Genomic DNA, 23,324 nt, shown 5'->3' on the forward strand with positions numbered 1-23,324 from the left:
ACTAATACTGAAACAATCGATTGACAATATTACAAGTGAGAGGAAAACACCAATTATTTATGTATGATCTTTTCTCATCAAGAAATATTTAAATATATTATATTAATGTCCAATCTATATACAGGGCTCTTTCTTGTAATTAGAAAAAAAAAACATGAATTGAGTTAAACTGAACTGAGAGAGTAACTCGAGCCCATGGTCTTCTTTAGTCCGCTGCGTCCGTTTGCATGTAATTAAATAGCACCGTGCGCACTTATCGGACGGATCTGACAGTAGAGTATCTAAAAGCGGTCCCTGTCTTGTGCACCTCTTCCCCCGTCCCCTTCCAGCTCTACCTCTCGGTAATTGAATTAGCTCGGTTTTAGGTGGGGGAGGGGCTTGGCTTTGTTCGAGTGACGCCCATTCAAATAATTTCAAACCAATGGGACTATCCCCCGCTCCTCCGTAACCAAACCCACTCTCTCAGTCGGTGTCTGGAGCTGCCTGCTTTTGCCCTCACCTTCCTGCGTGTCCCGGCGTTTTGAACCCAAACATAAGAAAGAGGAAGATTACGCGGCGTGCACATGGGAGAACGCAAGGTTTTTTCCATTCTGGTACGTCGCACAATGGCTTATATATGAGGAGGACACTTTGGGATGTGGACATAAACAAGCGTCTCCACGGAGAGAAGCGCATGAGAAAACACAACGCTGTCCGTCGTCTCCGACACCGAGAAGGACTCCTCCCCAACTCGGCCGTGACACCTCCGGTAAATCGCTGAGAAAGGATAACAGTCTTTTTTTCACGCAGGAGACGAAAGACCGAGTCTAACACTGCCATTCAAATGCCAGGGACTGTCTGACTGTATGGCTTTAAAAAGTTGCCTGGAGAACATGGACATCTGACGTGCGCCACACGGCGTCATTGGACACATTGAGCCTCTCTCTCTCTCTCTCTCTCTTTTCACCATCACATCTCGGACTGACTAATCCCCTGCGCTTTGGGTCTGGAGTAAGAAGAAGTGTTCAGCAGTTGTCATTTGCCCTGACACCGACTACATCCAGTAGCTCCCTGCAGAAGGGGTACATTAGCACACCATAGAAGACACTGCCTGTTGTGCTGCGCATTTGTATGTGCCGATCTCACTGTTTGTGCATTAGAGGGAGAGATATTTTGTCAGCCCACCACGGATTTGTTAGAGCTGACAACCTGCATTAAATAAAGCCTATGATTCATCTGGACCCTCGCCCTGCATCAGAGAGAAAAAGCAGTGACGCGTTGGTTTTGTAACTTTACATTTCCTTCAGCCTGAACAAGTGTCATCTGAAGTGTCCCCTTGAATGGTCACAGTTTTGCTGTTTCCTTGGCGTTTTCTGTGTTGTGCGCATTTGTATTTGTGTAGCACTCACAAACTGCGCCAGAGACACACGGCCACATGTGAATGAGACTCGTCACCTGTCCCGGCTGAAGCGCTCGTACAACTCGACTGACTGACCCACACTGAAGAGGAATACGTGCCGAAGTTTTGCTGTAGTGATGCTGCAAGTGGAAATGGTCCTGTTTGTCTGCCTGGTGCTGTTGATGTGTGTTTTTAGCCAGGAGCCCAGCTCCAAAGTGGTGGCCGACCGCTACGCCGTCTTCTGGAACCGGACCAACACCAAGTAAGTGGCCTCACACGGGGCAGGTTTACCGCGGAGAGTCGGCGATGTTCCGTCTCCTCGCATCTGCAGGAACCACAGGGTTCGCAGGTTTTCTGGACCACATCAGTGTTTATTCTCCGCAGTGAGGGCATAATGCCAGTAGCTGTAGGTACCGGCTATAATCGAGGATAGGAACAGGAGCGTTTAAAGCTACTGTGTTCTTTTTTCTTTTTTTAAATACGTGTCTGCTCATAAACAGCGCGTCCCCTGAGGAAACTATAGATTAAAACCACGCGTAATGAGGCCTGGACGTAACATTCAGCGTCTGCTGTTGCATCGCTTTGCTCGCTGTCAATATTGCTCAGATAAGGGAAATCACCGTTTCGTTGTGAATTAATCAGCTGTAGGTACAAGAACAGAGCTGTAAAAGCTGGAGCATTATCTTCTGTTGTCCGGCAGACTCAGGCTGGTTATTTACACAACCCCACTGGACCCATTAACACCACTGTCTAACTAGTCTTAACTGGGCTAAACACCAAACAGGTCCACATCAGGACAAATCTATAAAGTCCATTTAACTACTGAAAGTGGCCGTTCATTTCCTAATTTCAGACAGCGTACAGGCTCGGTGTCTGGATTTGGAAAAAAAAAAAAAAAAACTTGTAGAGATACGGGTCAAACGGACCCGCGTAGTGAGAAGGAAAGCTTTTATATATGGTTCTATGTTTAGGATATGTTCCATGTAGCTTCATCAGTAGAATCTAGGGATACTTAATGTAGCCATTAAGAGCGTAATGTATCAGTCAATATTCAATTGCTCCTTCACGAAATTCAGTACAGTTATCACATTGCAATTTATTGGGCACACAGCGATCTAAGCACGTCTAAAAGTATCTAAGGGAGTCCTTCATGAATATTACAGAGACACCATGGCAGAAGAAATACATAAAATGACAAACTCAGTAATTTGAAGCCCAAGTGGAATTTTATGATTTTACGTTAGTTTGTTAGTGTTTGTGGCTCTTGAGAGCTTTTTCTTCTGTTAAAATTTAATCCTTAACAGTCATTGAGCGACTTTTTATGTGAAGAAACGTTTCCTTGAGAAGTTGAGCAAATTGGTTAAATTTAGGTTTAAAAACAATAGATTTTGTAAGTTTTTTTTTTTTTTTTTACTGAATTGTAATATACTTATATATACTTACTATATATACTTATATATATATATTACCTGGCATTTGAAGAACACTGTTGTAAAGTAAAAAAAAAAATGCAGTGAAATTTGGTTAAATAATAGATTTATTTGATAAAGTTAAACCTAAAGAATGCAAATAAATTCTGGAACATTAAACCCAGTGCAGTGATTGCATAAAACTGTGAAAGCATTTCATTAAAGTATGAGTAGTGATGACTGCGCAGTATGGAAACCAGGGAATTACCCTTTTAAAACTTTTGAAAACTTTTCACTCAGTGTAACAGGGTTCAGCTTCTTTATTCTAAAAAGAACAAAGTTCCACTAAATGAAATTTTACATACTGTTTTTCTTGTTTTTTGCATGCTGGTGAGCACAAACAGTTACTCATTCATAGTTTGAAGGCACACTGCCCTGAAGTCTCAAAAATAAACATGTACACATATATTTTTTATAACAGTTTAAGAAACATAGTTGTAGTAAATAAAAGCGTTGCCATTTCACTTTTCATTTACATTAATAAAAGTGTGTGTGTGTTCAACATAGTAAGATTCATCAGAACTCTGTAGTGAAATAAAGATTTTATGTGCTGTTGACTCAGATCGGTCACGGTAGAGGACTTCAGCAGAGTTAAAATAAAAGTTTCTCAGCTGTACTTCAATCCTCCAGTCAAAGCTCTCTCTGCTCGGACAGCCTTGAGTCAACCTCAGTGTTCAGTGTACATGTTTGTCGAGACAGCCTTTCCCACCAAAAATCTCTTATGGAGCTAGACTGTACGGCCTTGTCCTGGGCTTATTAAGTCTAAACACTGCTGCTGGAGTTTACAGAGATCTTTCACTCAACTGCCAACGGCACTCAGTATTTGTTGAATAAAATCCTCAGCTTACCCTCCAAGTGCACACAAAGCCATTAATAGCATATGCTGAATTTGTTGCACAACTATTTATATATAGTTTGAAGTTTGGGAAAACATGATTTATTGCTTGAAGCAATTAGCGGTCAGGGGTACAAACGCAGGACTGACTGTAAGCGCTCTCCTGAAGTCAGGGCCAGTCTAGCAGGGTGCGTAGATTCTCGGCCTGATACACCGTAGACCATGACTGTTGTGGTCTTAGTCTCTACTCCGACTTACCCTGGCTGTTTATTTATGGAGCGTTTTCTTCAATGGAGGCAAACACAATTTTGAGTTAAATCTTGATTTCTGCTGTTGATATACCTACTTTAATTAGACTGTACATTTTTTTTTTCGACAAAAAAAGGTTTTGACTTTGACTGGCTCAGTTAACTTGATATCTTCCAGATGTGCTGACAAGTTTTCTCAGTTTCAGTGAAGAAAAAAAAGTGTAGTTAGAAAAAAGGGAAATTTAAGTAAATCCACTGTTAATCTCAGATCTGACACACTAACACTGAAAGGGAGGGAAAGGAAGTGAGGGATATCAAGAACTTTGTGATCCACTAGTCCGCATCTATGTTGTGCCTCTTTGCTCTCTTTGTGTCCCCAGTAAAATCTGAGAAATAGATAGCTTCCTGAGCCTCATCTGTTTCTGAAGCTCTGACTTGCCTGAGGAAAGGAAACAGGTTTTCACAGAGGCTGTAATGCAGCTAACACCAGTCACTCCGTTCTACTTACTCTAAATAGAGTTTGTTTGACTCTCACCCCTGCAGGGCTGAGGCAGGAAGCCAGAAAGGTAACATAACAGCGCAGATGAGACAGAGAGAGGGAGAGATAGAAAACTTGTCTTATTGATGACTCAGTTAATAAATATTGAGTCCCTTTCTTCATGCATTACAGTTTAAAGCTGGCGTGGCACTGTAACGTAACTTGCCTGTGTCTGCCTTTGTTCTGAGGCTTCACAGTCTCACCGAAAGTACGGCTGCTCTAAGAATGTACCCTGTGAACGCCCCATGCGCACAAACAGTCACATTCAGGCCAAAGTAACATGCTACGTTATGACAGCAATAAATTAAAACCAATAATGTAATTTGTCATAAATTACATTACCCTTTAAGTTACACTCTTAGCAGGTAACTTAAAGGGTAATTTCAGTGTTTTTAGTTGTAGTTTGACTCTGTCTTTTCTTTATTTCTTGCTGGTGTCTGGTCACTCAGGGCTTGTTTTACTACCTCCAGAAGAAGCCATTTATCGCCATTGAGTTTTACACTGTATGAAATTGCAGCTTACACAGGCTTAAAAATTGCCTGAGCTAGATAATCCATCACACTGAAACTGTGGCTTTACTTGGTAAAAAATCTGTTTTGCTTTTAAACCATTGTGCCCAGGTTGGATATTTCACATCAGTGTTTGCAGTACGTCATGTCCTGCCTACTTACAGAACTGACAGAAATGAAAGGTCGTACATGGAAATACTACTAAACTACTAAAACTCAACTTAAAAACCGTTTTACTTAGAATCTTTGTCACATCTGTTTCACATTTTAGGGGCTGTGTAACTCCAAATAATATGACTTTTAAAATGAAAAATTAGTATTTAAAAAGTGCTCAAACTAAAGTAAATATTAAATGATGTCATTACCTGTGGCATTGTGTAATGTTCAATGATATGGAGAAAGTGCGAAGTAGACGCAGACAAAAGTAGGTGACATGGCCAGAAACTCAAGAGGTCCCTTCTGCTGTTGTTTGAATAACTGGTTGACGAAACACGCTGGTGTTTTCAGCATAGACGGTCAGATAAATCGAACGTGGAATCTCAGATAAGGACTTTTTGTGTTGGGAATGGGACTTTTTGTTGGCAAAATGTTTTTGCTTGTTAGAATTAATTCTGTTTGGTTTACCAGCAGTCAGAAGTACAAGCAATTGGTAGATTAGAGTGGAATTTTATCAGAGAATCGTAACTTGTGTTAGCTGTGCCACAGTTGTTTCTGTAGAGTGTGTGTGTTGGTGATTTGGGTAGGGGCTGAAGGGGATTTCCTTGCTGTTTTGTTGGCTTCGTTCCACCGTTGTGTTTCACAACTTCAGCTTGAGACCAGAAACTTGCTAACTTCTTTATTATTCTGAACAACACTTTTAACTTGTTTTGTTTCCCTATCTTGCTCTCTCTCTCTCTATAACACACCCACACTTTCTGTTTTAGTTTTCTGCTTGTGGTTCGTATTTTCTTAGGGCTTTTCTCATAGTAACTTAATTTACATGTTGAGTGTTTTTTTCATAAAAATATTATTTTTAGGCCAGTTTAGAGAAGCGTAAGAAATCTTCAAGTTCTATCTGTCCTTAGAGAGTTCCTTCAACTTGAAATGACTTAAAATACACTGACTTTTCTCTCTGTGGATTCTGCCCTCTGCTGTCTCATAGACTGTCTTTGCTTGTGAGTATTTATTCTAATGAGGGGACGGACAGTTGCTCTAATGATGGCTCAGCTGTAATGCCGAAGAGACGGCGCTTCTCTTCCTTTCTCCCTCCTGCCCTTTCTTCTTCCCCATATCCCTCCTCGCCTTTCTCCCGTGTTGCCTCTCAGCGTGCTGCCTCTCCTCATCTCTTTCTCTCTCCTTCCCTCCCGTCCTCCCTCTCGCTCTCTCTCTGTCTCTCCTTGCTGGGCACAGAAAATGAATGAATACAATTAGATATTTCGGGAGTCCCTCCACGGTTGATGGTGGAAAAAGACACGCAGAGGTCAGGCGCACTCTGAGAGGAGCTCAGGGAGAGGTCACACCCATATGGCGAGGAATAACGAAGCAGAAAGTTGGCCTGTGAATGACAAACTAGTAACTAGAACTCTCTTTGAACGGGAAGGTGTTATTAACATGAACAGTTTGATGCGGCTGTGGTCTTGCAACCTGCTCAAGGTGATATGTATTTTGCTGCATAATTTGTAGTGCAACAAACAGCCCGGAAAACATTTTTCTAAGATGCGGCTTTGTGTGTAGTTTTCACATTTTAATTCTTATAATGTAAGTGTAACTGGAGGCCTACATAAAGTAGCTGTCTCGCTAGTACCAGACATCTTTCTTTTATTGCAGTCATGTCTTTGTCTATGCATGTTTTTGTGTTTGAGCGTGCATGTGTGTGTGTGTGGACATGCAAAATACCAAATGAGCCATGAGGTCATATAGGGCTTGTTTCCTCTCCTTCAGACTCATAGATACTGGAATAATTACATCTTTCTCCTTTGGACTTCTCATTACCTGTCACAGACCAGTGGAACATGAATAAATGTGTTGTCAATCTGTTCTTGTATGTGTGCATGTGTGTGTGTGTGTGAATATATGTGTGCAAATGCTGGCTGCACACTAACAAAGGCATGTACGCAGGGAGGTAGAAATATTGTCCATACACCCACCTGACTCGAACAGATGTGAAAATTGCATAAAACAATAATGACTTTTATTTACAATTAAAATTCTGAAAACCTATAATTTTTAAATCAAATTTATATTGCCTTTATTTGCTTAAATTTTAAGTTTTTGACTCCATGCTAGTCTATCCTGTCCCCCTTATTGTTTTTATAGTAACTCGCTTAGGGCTGTGTTTTACTCTCTCCACTGCTCTGGCTCTAGTTTTCTCCCGCCTTCTCTCTCTGTCTGCGGGCTGATTAGTTCTCGTTAATGACCCCTTGTGCTGTCATTCTCTTATGCCTGTGGCACTGGCAAGCGCAAACACCAACTGAGCTGCAGGGACAGCGAGTGTAGGGGACACAAAGACAACGAGGCAGAGGATACTGAAAAATAAACACACGACCTGACGGAAAACCAGCAAACTCTAATGATGGTGTTGTGCGAAGTAATACTTTTATTAGGTTTAAATGGCACTCTGTGTTTTCTCACCAGACCTGTAAATGCACTTTCCATTTAAATTAGATTTTTTTTTCTATTAACTAGAAAATGAGCCCAGCAGGCAGTAGTCAATGCTTAGTCAATGTGCTTGGCAGAGCAGCTGTTCTTCAGCGTGCGGTGGAAGAGGGGGAGGACTCTTGGCCGTGACCCTTGTGGAGGTGCTATGCGGGGGACAGAAGCAGCCCTGTGGCCGGGGGTGCCTGGATGGGCAGGCTGTAGTCTCGGATATGCTTATTCTAGTCAAGTAAAGGCAGCCTACAAATAAATAAATAAATAAATAAATAAATGCTGCATGCATATGTATATAATATATATGTTTGTATGTATATTATATACATACAAACATATATATTATATTATATACATATATAATATATATGTATGTATATATATAAAAAACTGGATGAGGTTATTTTTATGCTTCTATTAAATATTCATTTATTTTCATTTGTATTTTTTTCAAATTTGTTTCTGTAAATAGCTACACTCAAACATTTTATGATTTAAAAACTGTCTTGTGCTTACTTTTGAACAACTGATACTGTTTTTTGACCTTCATTTTGGTGATTTATTTACCTGAACAAAGTCAGAAAACCTGTGTTTGCTCATGATAAAATAAATATTCTAAACTCAGCCTGACCAAGGTTAATTGTGTTTAATTCATACTAAGAGCCTTAAAAGTACCATTCTCACATTAAATGTTAGGTTAGGACTGAAATGGACAATATTGAATTGCAGCTTCATTTCAGTTGCAAGTTTCCCTCCTTTGCCTGGGGAACCAGATTTTAATGTCCAGGTTTTTGTTTTCAGAGTAATCACTCCAAGGTCAGATGGAGTGCTGAAACACTGCTATCAGCTGAGTGATCTGTCTTTTTAGCCCTCATTCAACCCGTGGCTTTCAGGGGAACGCTCCGTATAGCTCTACTTGGAAACAATAAAGTATTAACCAGCTTATGCAACACCCACATGTGCAAAGCTCAATGCGAGACTTATATTCTGACATGGGAACGATAAAAATAATTTTTCCCTTACTTACTAGCTAGTTGCCTTCCTACTAGATGCATGTGTTTATTCAGGGGCATTTTTTTTCTCTGTCCCTGCTCTCGCTGTCTCAGTTTCACTCTAAATTTTCAAAGTTGTGGAAAGTTTTTTTTTTCCCCAACTGTTTCTTTATTTTTCCTAAAGTTACTTTGTGCCAGCAGCTGTGGGAATGTGCATTCCAAAGTTGTATTTTTACAGTGAACATCTGAGTAGATTGGTAGTTAATATCAACATAGTAGACAGAGAGAGAGAAAAAACTATTTTAATTCAGCTCTCATCACAGAAAAGCATGTTTCATTTTAAGACCCCAAAAAGGAGTGACTACCAGGAATATAGGATTTCTGCAGGTCCAAAAAGAGTCAAAATGCCAATTCAGTAATCTTGCAATCGTGCATTATAGGTCCTCGTTCGTGGCTGAAAATGGCGCTACCATATCCGTCTTCAGCTTCTCTGCTCTCCTCTGTAAGATGGAGGCTTGGAAGCAGCTGTTACTGTAGTAACGCTTCGTTGATCTATCACCCCTGACCAGAAAGGGGCGCTACTGAGAGGGGTCTGATAGCCTCTCGTGCCCTCTGCTCTCAGCCCAAGGCATTTCAAGTGTACGGTTGGAGAGAAAGCTACGTACATTTTCTTGATGTAAACCAGCCCTTTCTGCTTTGGTTGATTTGACTTCGTTAAACTCATTTACTGTCAAAGTCATATTATATTTACAGGACCTACACTACAGCATGTAAAGGCCAAAACGAGTGATGGGTTTCAATTTTTTTTTGTCTTTCTGTCACTGTTCACAGTTCAACTGGAAAATATGACGGGAACGATTGAGACTGTTCGGTTTTTGCCAGACACATTTTCCACAGATAATTCCTTTCATGGTAGACTGGCTTCGGACCTTAGACTGCCGTTTTCCTTATTTAACTTGGGGGGCTGCGGGGGAGTGACTGGATGTTTTTCTAGCTGGGCAGCAGTGTGGAGAATAGATCCCAGAAGAGAACACATCTCCAGCTTGTGAATAAAGACCTAATTGACGGGTTGTAGCCTGTTGTAAATGACTCATGAGGTAATTCGTCTTCACAGACAGACTGAGACTGTACAATTGTGCGGTCTGCCTCTCCTTTGGAATTGAAACAATCTACTTGTTTTATTTCCAAACTTTTATGTCCCCAAATAGAAATTTTAGACGTCATAAAATGCTGCTTTTAACCAGAGATGGTATGATCACCTCCTCACCTGTATGCGGTGAATATCCTTGGCTGGTTTATTGTGCTTCCCATGTTTTTGTTTGCGTTTTCTATGTTTGTGTTGGCACAGTCATGAAATGGTGAGGTGAATTCGGGTGAAATGACTAATTGATTCCCTGCCCTTGTTTTTAATAGGAACACCTCTTGATAATGTTCCTACAGCTGTGACAATTTTCCACTGCCATAAATATAAATAAACAAACAATCAAACAATGTTGCTTTCATTTTGTTCAGTATACCGTTGTGGCGAGACATGCCAATAATAAGTTAGCTGCATTAGCCCGTTTGAATTGACAGTAGAGAAAAATACTAGCAGCCAATGCAACCCCCCCGCCTCCAACCCAAAGCTGGGCTGTGAGACTGAAAGGCGGCCATTGTTCTGCTCTCTCTGTCCACTCCACATAGCCAAGGCTGAAAGTAATGCATGCGCTTTAAACGGAGAGAGAAAAGAAGGGCGGGCAAAGGAGAGGAGTGAGGGAGAATGGTGTGAATGGTGAGGGAAAAGGGAGAGTGCACAGCTGAAGTTGTAGTACGCTTTCAGACAGAAAAAGGGAGGAGAGGAGGAGTATAATGCAAGCGCCAGACACGAGGGGAGAGGCATGTAGTAGCCAGGGGTGACATAGTGTGTGGAAAAGAAGAGGTGGCAGCTTCCCTCATTTCCAACTAGCCTTATCCATCCTCTCTCATCTCCCTCCTTCCACACCATCCAGCTCATTGCCCTCCCCCTCCTTGTCTGTCTTTGCCAAGCCATGCTGTCTGTTTCTGTCTCCCTGGCGGTGACCGTGGTTGGTTTGTTGGTGGTGGTTCTCCAGGGGACAGACTCTGGGTCTTCACCCTGAGGAGGTGTTGTCTTTGCAGTCCGGGGTTAGTGACACTGGGGTTATTTTCTACAGGGACAGGATTAAGCCTGCTCAGGTTTAGACTCCTGCTTTGTTTCCTCTGACACTGAAGACTCCCACACACAAGGCTGTGTTTACTTGGGAGTTGGTGTTGTAGTACTAACTTGCATCTTGGTCTGAACTGCTGTGACACATTGCACACAGTGCCCTTGAAAGTGACTTTTCTGCTGAAATGCATGTATCACAGTTGGAATGCCAGGGTGATGCGTAATGTAGCAGCTTAATGGAGGGTTTCATTCCAAAATGCTATATATCTGCCGTGGAGACAAATTGGTACAATAAGAATGAGCTGTTTTTGTCCTCAGAAGTAGATCTACTTTGCAAGCGAAGGTCATAAGATTATGCATTTCCTTTCATAGTGATGAATAATGTGGATAATTATGCATGATTGTAATTCAAATGGTGGATGTCTCATTTTGAAACAAATCTCTTTGTATTTGTCTTTGCCTCAGCTTGTCTCTCTAGCTGCATCAGTTTGAAGGCTCGGGGTCTAATAAGGCTAAGTGGGATTTTGACCAAAGATGAAATACAAAAATTTAAATAATATTTAAATCTATCATACTGTATATTAAAAATGTCTCATGTCAAAATCTAAAACCAGCTAAATCAAACTTCAGCAACTAATACTTTTGCATGAAAAGCTCTTTTTCTGATCTAGTCTCCTAGCTCCAAGCCTTTTATTAGGCAACAGATGCTTGTCTGATATGAGCTCTAAGAAAAATCTGGAATCAAGCAGATAATAAATCATGTTTAAAAATGTAGAACACAGAACTAAATCTGACGTCTTCAGTTGGATCTGGGTTTGATCTTTAGATGAGTGAGTGTATTGGGTTTTTTTGGGTATCCATGTTCATGCATCTACTACATGTGGACATGTCCATGTGTTTGCTGGCAACTTGTGTCTGAGTAGTTATGTGTTCGCATGTCTAAGTGTGTGCGCGCGCGTGGTTATCCTGACTCGACCTCTGCTTCAAGGCCCGCTTTAATGAAGCAGCAGAAACACACACCCTTTACTATAGCAGAGCACAGCACTATTCTTGACCCAATTCTCTGAGCCTGCTCCTCGGAGAGCTGCTTGATAGTTTTCCCATTTTGTGAAGTTGCATTGTGTGTGTGTGTGCGTGCATGTCAGTTGTTGTTTATGTGTGACGGTTGCTATTCCTGTGTGAAACTGTACTGAGTGTGTTTTTTCCCCTGAAGGGAAAACGATTGATCCCCAGAATGTGTGATAAATCCCATCTTCACCCTCTCCTCTCATCTGAGCGCAGCTTTGACTGGTCTGGCTTACTCAGAACATTATCCTGCATAACCAAATATGACACCCCAAAGAACATAGACCGACAAACACACACAGACACGCACATACACATATACACATACACACACACACACACACACACACACACCACTCTCGTTTGGAAGGGCAGTTCATTATTTCTTTAGTGAGGTTCAAGTTGCAGGAGATGTGGTATTTATTCTGGTTGTTTATTTTCTTCCTCTAAATCAGCGAGCAGTGAGCCTTGGAGTGCAGCAGCCTTTGAACCGCGGCCTATCCCATGACTGCAGCCCTGGGTATTAACCCAGAGCCACTGAGAGGCTTAAAAAGCCATCAGCTCATTGTCCGGAGACACAAAAACCCCCTTCCTCTAAAACCCCCCCCATCCTTCTCTTCTCTTTTCCTCCTTCCCTCCTTTCTTAAGAATGCCTTGAGCTGGCCTCTGCTGGCATTCATATTAATCAGTTTTAAGGGTCTAATGAGATAAGTGAGACTTAAGGGGAGTCCCCAAAGTGGCCTAAGCCCTTCGGATAAACAGAGGTGATGAGCGCTGCCTATGGCTACATCCTCAGGAGTGTGTGTTTTTCGCCAGCATTGTCATGCATACAAAAGTTTTTAATGTCCTTAATCTCACTGTTGAGCTTTGAAAACCAAAACATCACTAAAGTAGATTTATTGAGGGGACAATCATCACTTTACCACGTAAATGGTGAGGTGATGATGAAAGGGTTTGGTGATTTTGGCTTGCTTCTGGGATTGTTAAGTGGCTGAGATGCTAGCGCATCTGTGAATTTGACCACCATCAGATCTTTTCCTCGATAACTCCCTCCTTTGTCCTAATCCCCCCACCCAGCTCATGCCCTCTGTTCCTTATCCCCCCAAGTATCCCAGGAATATAGGGCAGTCAGTTTCCTCCCGCTCTTTTGCTCTTCGTGCCATATTGTCCTCTTTTTCTCATTCCCGTCCTCCCTCTCCTCTCTCCTGTCTCTAGGATTACCAGATCTTTAACTGTACTGTCCTTGTTTGTGGCTCTAGGTGTCCTGCTGAGGTGGCCCAGCATGCCCACTGTCAGCATTAGGGTCAGTGTTGTGGCTGCAGCACTTGACTGACAGTTGCCTACACTCTCTTTCTCTTTCCCCCTGTTTTTCTGTCTGTTTTTCTTTTCTTTTAATCTTTTTAAAAACACACACCACCCTAACCCCCTTCCCATTTCTACTTAAGCCCTCAACTCCACGACAAAGACAGAGCTACGGTTTGTGTGCACGTGTGTGTGGCACTAGCCAGACACAAAGAGGTAATAAATATGGCAGCCATGTCTGAGTTCATCGTCAAAGATCAGTTTTTGTTTTGAAATGCTCAGAATCTGAGACATTTAAAAATTGCATTAATTAGGCAACTGTGATTAAAGCAACTCAGCAAGGATAACCTTCTTAGTCAAATGAAATAATCTATAATCTGCAATAATCTGCCCATACTTTACAAGGTGTAGAAGTCAGTGCACAGGAACAATGAGTACAGGGATTAAAGAAGACCAGTTTGTTTATAAATTATACTGGAAAAGTTCATGTAATTGATTTATTTTTTTTGTTAGTTTAATTTTTTTCATCCCACGATAAACATTCCTGGTTCAGAGAAAACACAAAAGAATATTTTTTTCCCGCACTTTCGGGGTCTTGTTTAACGGTGGGACTGGTTGAACCATACAGTTAGAACTACTGGAGTAGCTGCGAGGCGGGACAAGTCCTCAGAGAGTTCAGTTTCACCTGCTGTTCTGTTCCTTAGGGCCGCAGGACTCCACGACCGGAGACATTCCAGCCAGGATTAGAGCATGCATGGCAAACGGAAGCACAAATAAGAGGGAGTGAAGGAGCCTTTTCTCAGACATGAAATACCGTTTGGCCTGGCTGTTTAGTGGCTAATATGCTTTTGACATTTTTAAAGTAGCTCCAACATTATGTGCAAAAGTATGTTTTATAATTTGTGTTTCCTATTAGCATTTTCACATTGAAAACACAATTTGGAAAGTCAAATCAGAGCTACATTTAAGATAAAAAAAAAAAAAAAAAAAAATTTTTTTTACACCAATTACCAATTTACAATTAAGATTAATTCTAAAAAAATATATAATTAAATACTAAAAATGTGAAATCGTTAATACAAGAAGTAGCAGCTACTTTTGTAAAGTGTCTAATTATTTTGCGAAATTTTCAAAATTGTTAATATTTAATATCATGATTTTTCTGTGTTTATATAATTACTTGCTATGTATATATTGTTCTAAACAAATTAACATCTTACAGTAAAATACAGTTGAATATTTTTTTTTTCATATTTTACCAGTTATTTTTGTTCACCCAAGATTTCTTTTTACACTGAATAATTACTCCATAATTCCAGATTTTTTCCTTGAAATAGATATTCATTGATAAATATTTTTCCCCAGTCACACTTAATGGATTTGAAAGTTTCCACTGTTCAAATTTCAGCTTAGCTATAGAAAATGCAAACTCGTCTTCTGTTTGTTATACCATTTATGGAAAAGCCTGACAGTTTGCACATGCTTGAGTGGCATTATTTTTATGAGGCACAGAATTGAAGTACATTATTAGCCTGTGGGAAAAGAGATGCATCATATTTCTCGCATGGGCTTAGAGTGTGTGCTTGGCTTTGGGTGGAGTGATGAAATATTCATTACTGTTTGTGATCTCTAAGAAGAGTAGCACTTGCAAACCTTCGCACGCAATTCATGAAAAATGAAATCAAGGTAGACATGTTTCGAGCATGAAGGTGATGGAAGGTTGTCTGCTTGTCTGGTTTGTATGACCTTAACCGCAAACATTCATGATGTGTGGTACAGCTACACACATTTCCTTTACTGTAGTTTGCATTCTTTTGCCTGCTCTTAGGATTTCTTTTTTTTTTTAATAATTATTTTTGGTAACTTTTGTAACTTTTTTGTACTTCCCATTAGCTGTTTCAGTAAACAAACAACATTAATATCATAATAAATCTGTATGAAGATTGGCACTGAATTTAAAAGAGTCTACTTGTTAACAGATTGACAGGTGTCAGTTGCCAAGGGTGTGACAGTGGCAGGCTTGTCAATCTGAGTGACATCAGGTTCACAGCTGCTTTAATAATGCAGCATAGCCACACTTTTTATGTCATCTTCCGCTCCCCGACCCCTCCTTTCTCTGTGATGTAGAGAGCTGTCCTCACATTAAGGCCAGGTTAGATTGCGTCTGCCGTTGTACATTAGCAGCAAAGCTTTCCTGCCTGTATCACTGGTAAGAGGAACATGGCACGAAGATGGCTGAATTATTCACACTCATAATCGGCCTTTATGTCCTGCTGCCAAGCCTGGCCCCTCTGTTATTCTAGTGCATAATTGATAGTGCTCAGAAGTGGAAAAGTTAGAATAGCAGAAGTAATGCGAAGCGAAAGTGTAGTCAGGCAGCACAAGAAGGGAAGAGGGGGATTGGTGGGGTAGTGAGGGGGATAGAAGGATGGAGGTGGGCCCCTATAGGAGTTTTTACACTGAGCCTGTGTTAGCCTTTACGGGGCTTAGGTCCAGCTAGCGTGAGGATCGCGTGTGTAGGCCAGCCAGACTAGTCTAGGGGGGAGAGGAGAGGGGGATAAGAGGGGGATAAGAGAGGGATGAAAGGAGGCGGGAGGGAGAGGAGATGGGGATCCAGAGTAACAAGGCCTGACGCTGAGCCGGCCCAGAATGTGGTCTGTTTCCCCCCCAAAGTTACTCTGGGGCTCCACTGTGGGCAAATATATTTTTGAAATTGAAGTGAATTTGATTACGGAATAAAAAAAAGTTTGGTTTTGTCTTTTTATATTATTGGGGAGGAGCAATCACAATTGTTCTGTTGTCTGAACAGTCTCACAGTGGATCACATGGGTTTGGTTTTTATTTGGACCGAATCCAGAAACTTTTTTCACTACCTGTTTGCTCAGGTAGGTTAGAGAGGCACTGACATTACAACCATGTGAAACAATGATCAATAAACAGCAACCCCTAGAGAGACACACAGTGATTGGCTCTATTCCACTAGCAAAGAGAGGCCGTCTATTGAGAATGTGAGTCAGCTGACCACTTGAAGATGTTTCAAGACAATACTCAATTTCTTGCATTATTTTCTAGAGCTAGATATTTATACCATTTTTTATTTCTGTCCAAATTTTTTTTTCGCCTTCTCACAACTCCCTCCCTGTCTTCTCTGTGAGTTCCCTCAAATGAATGGAACACCCTTCCATGGAAGTTAGAAGGTCTCAGGTGAAGGTGTTAACACAGCCCCAGGTGTAGTCTATTTAACACCTCTCTGACCCTTAACAAAGCCTTACTAACTGCTGCCTAGCTCTGCCTTTTGTGTTTCATAACAAAGCCCTTTAGCTTCTAATAACACCGCAGCACTGCCAGTGTCAAGAGAAACCTGAGATAAGGTCCACATCAGAGAGTTGGTGGGAACTGTTTAATCCGCTTCTCGAAACCAAACCAATACACAACAGGCAGGGATCATGTTTGGCAAAGTGGCCTGCTTTGATGGAGGGATCGGATGGTGTGAGTAGGAGGAATGGGGATGACGAAAAATAGAAAGGCGGCTGAATGCCGGTAGTCTTTTACTGAGCTGTGAAAGAGAACATCTGGAGAACAATACAGTTGCACACAGTGTGCACACAGACACACAGATACACATACTAGTATTATCACAGCACTGTTACATGCTGGTGTTTTTATGATCATTTCTGGACATCATTTTAATTTAGCATTTTCCCCAATAATGACAAGAACTGTAAATTATTTGCTCAGTTCTTTCAGTTTCTTTTTTTTTCATGTATGCAAATACACTTAACCTGCCTGGTTACAAATAAATGAATAAACTGTTGCTCATGAATTTTCACTGAAATTGAAAGAGGTATTTTTTTCTTCACTTTCTGTGAGTCTGCAGGGCTGATACATCTTTAGTTGCTGTGCCAAACACATTGTTATCATTTAAATGAAAGCTCTATATCTAAGCTATATATATATATTGTCAACATCACTTTTGCAATATATTGGAAAGTATCTTTCACCGGAGTCGCTACAATGTGGCCATAAAGCCGTCGAGTGGAAACATTAGCAGCGATATGTCTCAGAAACTCATAAAACCAATTTACGAGTGCACTTAAGGCCCATACACCTACTGGAGCCATTCTATAAAGATGCAGACAGAGATTGCACCAAACTCCTTGCAATTACCCACATTTAAAACTAATAAATGTGGATCGATAAGTGATAGAGGGCCTGTTAATCTTGGACTTACCCAGTTATTTCCAATTTAGACACTCCTTTCCAAACTAAAATTGCAGCATTTACAAGCTTACCATTGATTTGTTTTATTGTTTTCTTCCTACAGGCTAAATGCTGCATTGAGCTGTTTTTGCAGTACTCCTCCGGAATGGATGTTTTTATCTTTTGTAGTGTTTAAATTCTTAAGAGACTTTCCTTTATCTTATTAAAAGAGAAATTACAAGGAGCAGGATGCTTTTTGTTGCAATTAGTCTTTTTATATGTGAATAATTTAGATTTTTTTTTAGAAGTGAATGAAAAATAATTTTAATTAAAGGAAACCACCAATAATCAACAGTACAATATTGAGTAAACATTGCTGCTGCAGTGGTACATTGAAACAACAGTGGCAGCCCCATGTGGAATACATTCTCGGTCATCCAGCAGTAGGATATGTGACGAGGCCAGTATGCCTAGTTGAGCTCATATGCTAATTTATTTACAGCTTGGCTCAGCGTGCCAGTGCTGGAATGCTATCGGCACTAGCAGGTATGGATTAGACCCCTTTCTTTCTCACTGTGAAGTTAATTGAGGGAATCCTCCTCCCACAGTGGACTGGGACTGTCTCAGATCTGCATGCAGACTCAGCTTACAAAGCACTACAGTTTCACTTTTAATTTGAGGTGACGATTTCTGACTCCAATCTGATGAGACCGCAACCGATAAATCATTTCCCTGCGACCTTTTACACGTTTCATCTGAAACAAGCCCTCCGCATCACACCTCCAGCCCCCCATCGCCTCTAATGTAATGTCATTAATATGATATAATGGCTTATTATGGTGTCACTAATTAGATTGTACAGCAGTTAGATGTGTTATAATTCTACTCTCCCATTAATTGCTTCACTTAAAGGTTTACTTTTACATATTTACATGTAACTGTGTTATTACTCTACATGTCTCTATGCGTTCATGTCCAGCAGCAAAGCAATAGAAATGTACTTCTCCTGTCTCTAGTGTGATGGACCCTCAATTTTCTAGACCTAATTAGTGTATTATCAAGAAAAAGTCTCATCAGGAAATGCCACTGCTAATGCCCACGGATGGCATTTAATTTAAATACCCTCATGGCTGATGGAGGACGAGCAACCGTCTTTTTGATACATTTGTCTAAACCTGTGTTATTTATCTGCAGTTTTTATGTAAATTGCCAATTAATTAAATGTCACAGTAAAGCTCAGATTAGCCATATGTTTATTTTCTCTCAGTGCATATTGTGATGTATGAGAATTTGAGAAAAGGCGACTGATTAATGATTGATGTGGTGACTGTTATTTGCTTGTCATGGCTTATCGTATGGATTAATGTATAAACACTTCAATTGTTAGAATATGAATTGTAAACACTTCAATTATTAGAATATGAATTTTTATATCTCAGCGGTAATTTCTTTTTTTTTCCTGCTCATGCCCTTGAAACCAATAGAGAAAACATTACTTTGGTACTGGTCTCCCAGTGGAACTGTATGTTATTGTGTCTGTTGCGCAAATGTTTTACTTCCACGTATCTGGACACTGAATAATTCCTCTCCTTCTGGCTTTGTTTTCTCTGTGTCTCTGCTGGTCTTTTAATTGTGAATTTTTCCAGAGTTTTACAGCCTAGTAATGATTTTATAGCAGGCTGTTTTATGCTGGTGTCCAAACCTGCAGCCTGGAGAAGATTTAGTGCGTTTCCGCTGTTGGGTAGTGAGCTCTAATTGGAGGGTCAGGGGGACGTGTTTCAGAGTAGCGGGAGATCACCAGCGTACTGCAGATTTAAAGGTTATCCAAACCCACCCGCAGACATAAAGATGTAATTTTCCTGGTATTATGTTATTATTATAAAAGTGGACTGAAACTTGCTTTAAATCATCATTTAAGTTATACTACATAAAATAATTTGTCCCTTCAAAAAGTTCCAGAGAATAAAGCTAAAAATATACTCATTTCATTCCACAACTGGTATTAAATAAAATTATAGTATGTGTACTGTATTATCATGTACAAAGGGTATTTTAGTCTGAAAAGTACATACTGTGTTATTTAAAAAAAAACGAGATGTAAGCAAAATAGTCCTCTTGGTTGCTTTGACACCAGGAAGATTTTTTCCATCCAGTCATGGCGTCTCTCTTAAGAACAGCTGCCTCTGGTCCTGCATGGCATGCCGGGAGTTAACCACACTGTAGACTTGGCTGAAAGGCTGAGATGTCTGTGTGCTTGACTCTAAGTGTGTCTGAGGGGCTCCGTTTCTGTATTTCGTGCCACATTTCGTGTCTATCGCCAGCCCTTCTCTCACGCTTGCCTGGTCCCGTGTCGTTGATGGGGTTTGGGTGGAGGGTGGAGTGAGGAGGGCGTGGGGAAGGAGGAGGGTGGCAGCCGGTAGATAAGTGGTCAATGTCTGGCTTACGCTGTCGATGTAGGCTGGGGTAGGCTGGGTCACGTGGTGGGCCCACAAAAAGATCTCCCTGGGTGATTCTTGGCACGCAATGTTTTTAACTCTATGTACACACACAAAGCTTGTGGACAGACTCCTACTGTACGCTAACAGACACACACACACTTTTGACATTTGGTGACACAGAAAACCCGTATTTTACTGGCTTCCAACCCAGTCGGGGTGGGCATGTGTGAACTGTTTTGTGGATTTTGTGCACCTGTCTGTATCCATGTCTATGTGTGTGCATCCAAGTGTGACTCAGTGCTTTTCCACCCACCCTTGGTAGCAATACAGTTATTGACAACAGGAGGAAAGGTGAAGGTTCTGCAGACAAAGAGGCAGAATGTGCTGACCAGAGCATCCGGTGACAAAAGGAGTGAGGACTGTGGGCTGAGGCAAGGGTGTAGAGAAAGTAGATATACCATAAACAGCCTGGCTCAAATGAACTGGGTTTGGCTTGCTGACCAACACTCCTCTATTATATTTCTTCCCTTCTTCTCTTTCTATCTCTCACTCCTCTGTTTCTTTTTCCCTCCTCTTTTCCAGAGGGCTGCCTGCCATTAAAGCAGTGGGAATTGATTTTCTCATTCTTTCTTTTCCCCCCTTTCTTTTATTTAATACCCCTCTGCCATCGCCTACCCCTCACAGCCCAAATCAATACAGTATCTGCATGTACACTGGAATAAAATACAAGCACACACTATAAAAGTGTAACAGCGGGGGTCGGCTATTCTTAAGCCAGCGTCCTATTGTTGGTTCATCCTTTTACCTGTTTTCTCTGTCTATCATGCACTCTTTTGTCCCTGTGTCTTTCCTCCACCCTCTCTTCTAGTCCACCACTCTCTACCCACCTTCTTCATTATTTTATTCAGTTTATGTGCCTCCTCTCCTTCCTTGCTGCCTTCCTCTTATCGCAGCGAGGATGTAATGCAGAAAGGTGAAAAAGTTAAGAGATTGAGAATGCATTTACGGTGCCCCTCTTCTCCTGTGTGCCGCCTCCTCTTCCTCCTCCTCCTCGGGACGGCTTGTAATGAGCGTCTGAATGTGTGTATGTGGGTGTGTTATGTGTGTGTGTAAGTAACGGGAGTCATATCGGTTCGTATGGGGTCAGTGAGAGCGAACATGCACAACGGAGCGTGACACTTGCCATTATAACCCCTCACCCTGTGTGGATATTGTGTATGAGTGCATGTGCTTGTGCATTTATCTGTGTGTGTGTGTGGAGTTTGTGTAGGTTACACTATATATGCAGAGCTGACTCTATCTGCAGTCCTCTCTGCTTTAACCTTCTCTTTGTCCCCCAGTCAAGCTTTGTCCTGTGAGAAAACAGAAACAGGCGAGCACATGTAGGCCCAAACACACACACACACACACTTCACAGAAAAGCAATCAGAGAGGTGGACTGACACACAGTTGCAAACATACTGACACCGCTTCTTCATCCCTGTCTCTCCTCCTCTCTTTCTCTCTGACTGCTACTTGACTACTTGACTATATTCAGCAATTCTGTGGAGCAGCATTGAGAGCTGTCAGGCCCAGTGTGGAGCTCCCATGCTGGGCTTGCTGTTTCCTCGAGCTCCCCTCTCTGATGACAAATGACCTGTGTCTCTAGATCAGACACTGGGAGCTGCTGTGGGGGCGGGGTGAGGGAGGGTTTAATAGTGTAAAGTGCCCGGTTATATGGACTGAATTTTAAAAAGGTACTAGTGGAAGGCAGTAAAGAAAAAAACGAGACATGGAGAGATAGAATGACCCATATCTGTGAGAAATGGACCCTTTACAGCGACGAGGACCTCATTCACCTTTCTCTTCACTGAGTCACCTTTACTTTGAATTACAAAATGCAATGCGTCTTTTTTCCCCCTTTTTTTGGTACCATGAATTATGTAGTTAAAATAGCCGCTGTACTGTCAGTTAAGCAAACATTTATCAAGCAAAATTTTGACACAATTAAATACAGAGACACCTACTGAACTCAAAGAAGCTGTTGCAATTTCTACAGGGTCCTTTGGATATTCATGACAAAGAATACAATAGGCTCCCGTTAGACATTCAGCTCAAGGAAAAATAACTTCAAAATTGACAGAGTATTGCTGAGTAATTTAGGCCTATTAGAATAGTGGCTGATTGGAGACGCTATTATTTCTGTGTATTACAGAATAAATGGCCTCTGATTCACTGCTTGTCACAGGACGGGGCAGCCCAAGGGGGGCCGGTGTGACTAACAGTTCCTCTTTGTTCATGCCAAGGTTTTCATCAGGCCTTCAAGACCTCCATTTTTAAACAGAAATGCCTAATTCATCCCACATGGTTCCCTGTTCCTTCTCTCATTTTCTTCTTTTTTTTTCATTCATTTTCACATTCACGCACACACATTGCAGATTATACCGGCACACACCCAGAGCCTGAGCAGCCGTGTACATGTACACACACAGACAAAGACACACATTTACATGCATACACAAGCGCACACCTTCACCCTCAGCTCCTGCCTTGCTACCTTTCCCAGTCGGTCAGTCAATGCTGGATCTTGCTGATTCAGACGGCTGTCACAGCAGCATCAGCAATGGGGGCTACGCCAGACAGACACCATGCAAAGCCACGTAGACATTATAGTGTGTGTTTGGGTTAGGGTGAGGGGGTGCCTATGTGTCAGAGCACACAGTGGTTTTGGTTTTTTCACTTTATACAAAAATGTATGCTGTAATGGCATTATCTATGTTATTTCATAAGGGCAGACAGGGTGGCCTTGCGCTTAGAGAGATGGTGCCATAAAGAGAAGTCGCAGGTCTGACAGCCAGTGTTTAGTGTTGAGTGCTCTTGATGCTGTACCCTCACCTGCTCATTCATTGAAATTTGCTCGGCATAAAAGCTTCGGCTAAAATACCTAATTTTGTGACAGATTGGATATGACAGCAATTTCATGACAAAATGTTTTTCAGTGATTTGATTCTGAAGAAAATTCACCTCTGGAATTAACTTAGTGGGAAAGTGAATTAACACCAGACTTAAAGGGTCAGTTAACCCACATCTAAAACCACCTCAATACAAAGGAGGTAAATGAAATTTGGGTTGTGTCGCTCACAGCCATGAAAAATTACCTTCTCTTAGTAAAAGCCGTGTTCCAGGATAATCCATAAATCCACCAACAGTCTACACAGGCACTATTTCTAGAAGTTTCAATAAAAAAAAATGTTTGCATGGTATTATGTAGGTTATAGTAGTAACTACTACATGTATTGTGGAAATAAATGTTGCTGTTGAATTTTTTTAATGTAATTTTTTAGAGATGTGAGAACAACACAGACATTCAATTAATTTCCATTGTGTTTGGTCAGAGGCAGAAATTATAGAGATATTTAAAACCATGGACAAATAAAACCCAAACCATCTAAATGGCTACATAGACTACTACCAGAGAAAAATGAGAAAACTGTGATTTTGTTTTGTATTTTGGGCAAATAGACCCTTTAATTGGTTCATCTATACAATCATACTCTACACTGATGGGTGAGCGTTTAC

The 23,324-nt window shown here is 41.2% G+C and overlaps 1 protein-coding gene across 2 annotated transcripts in view; it reads left to right on the forward strand.

Annotated features, from left to right (window-relative positions):
- Positions 1–481: 481 nt before the first annotated feature.
- Positions 482–23,324, forward strand: part of efna5b (ephrin-A5b) — a 91,501-nt gene continuing 68,658 nt past the window's right edge. For both annotated transcript variants that reach the window (XM_041043005.1, XM_041043007.1), the window contains exon 1: positions 482–1,640. In XM_041043005.1, coding sequence (XP_040898939.1) covers positions 1,516–1,640 — 125 coding nt within the window. In that variant the 5' untranslated portion in view covers positions 482–1,515. The remainder of the gene's footprint in view (positions 1,641–23,324) is intronic.

Source organism: Toxotes jaculatrix, chromosome 7 (assembly GCF_017976425.1).
Source record: "Toxotes jaculatrix isolate fToxJac2 chromosome 7, fToxJac2.pri, whole genome shotgun sequence".
NCBI classification, from domain to species: Eukaryota; Metazoa; Chordata; class Actinopteri; family Toxotidae; genus Toxotes; species Toxotes jaculatrix.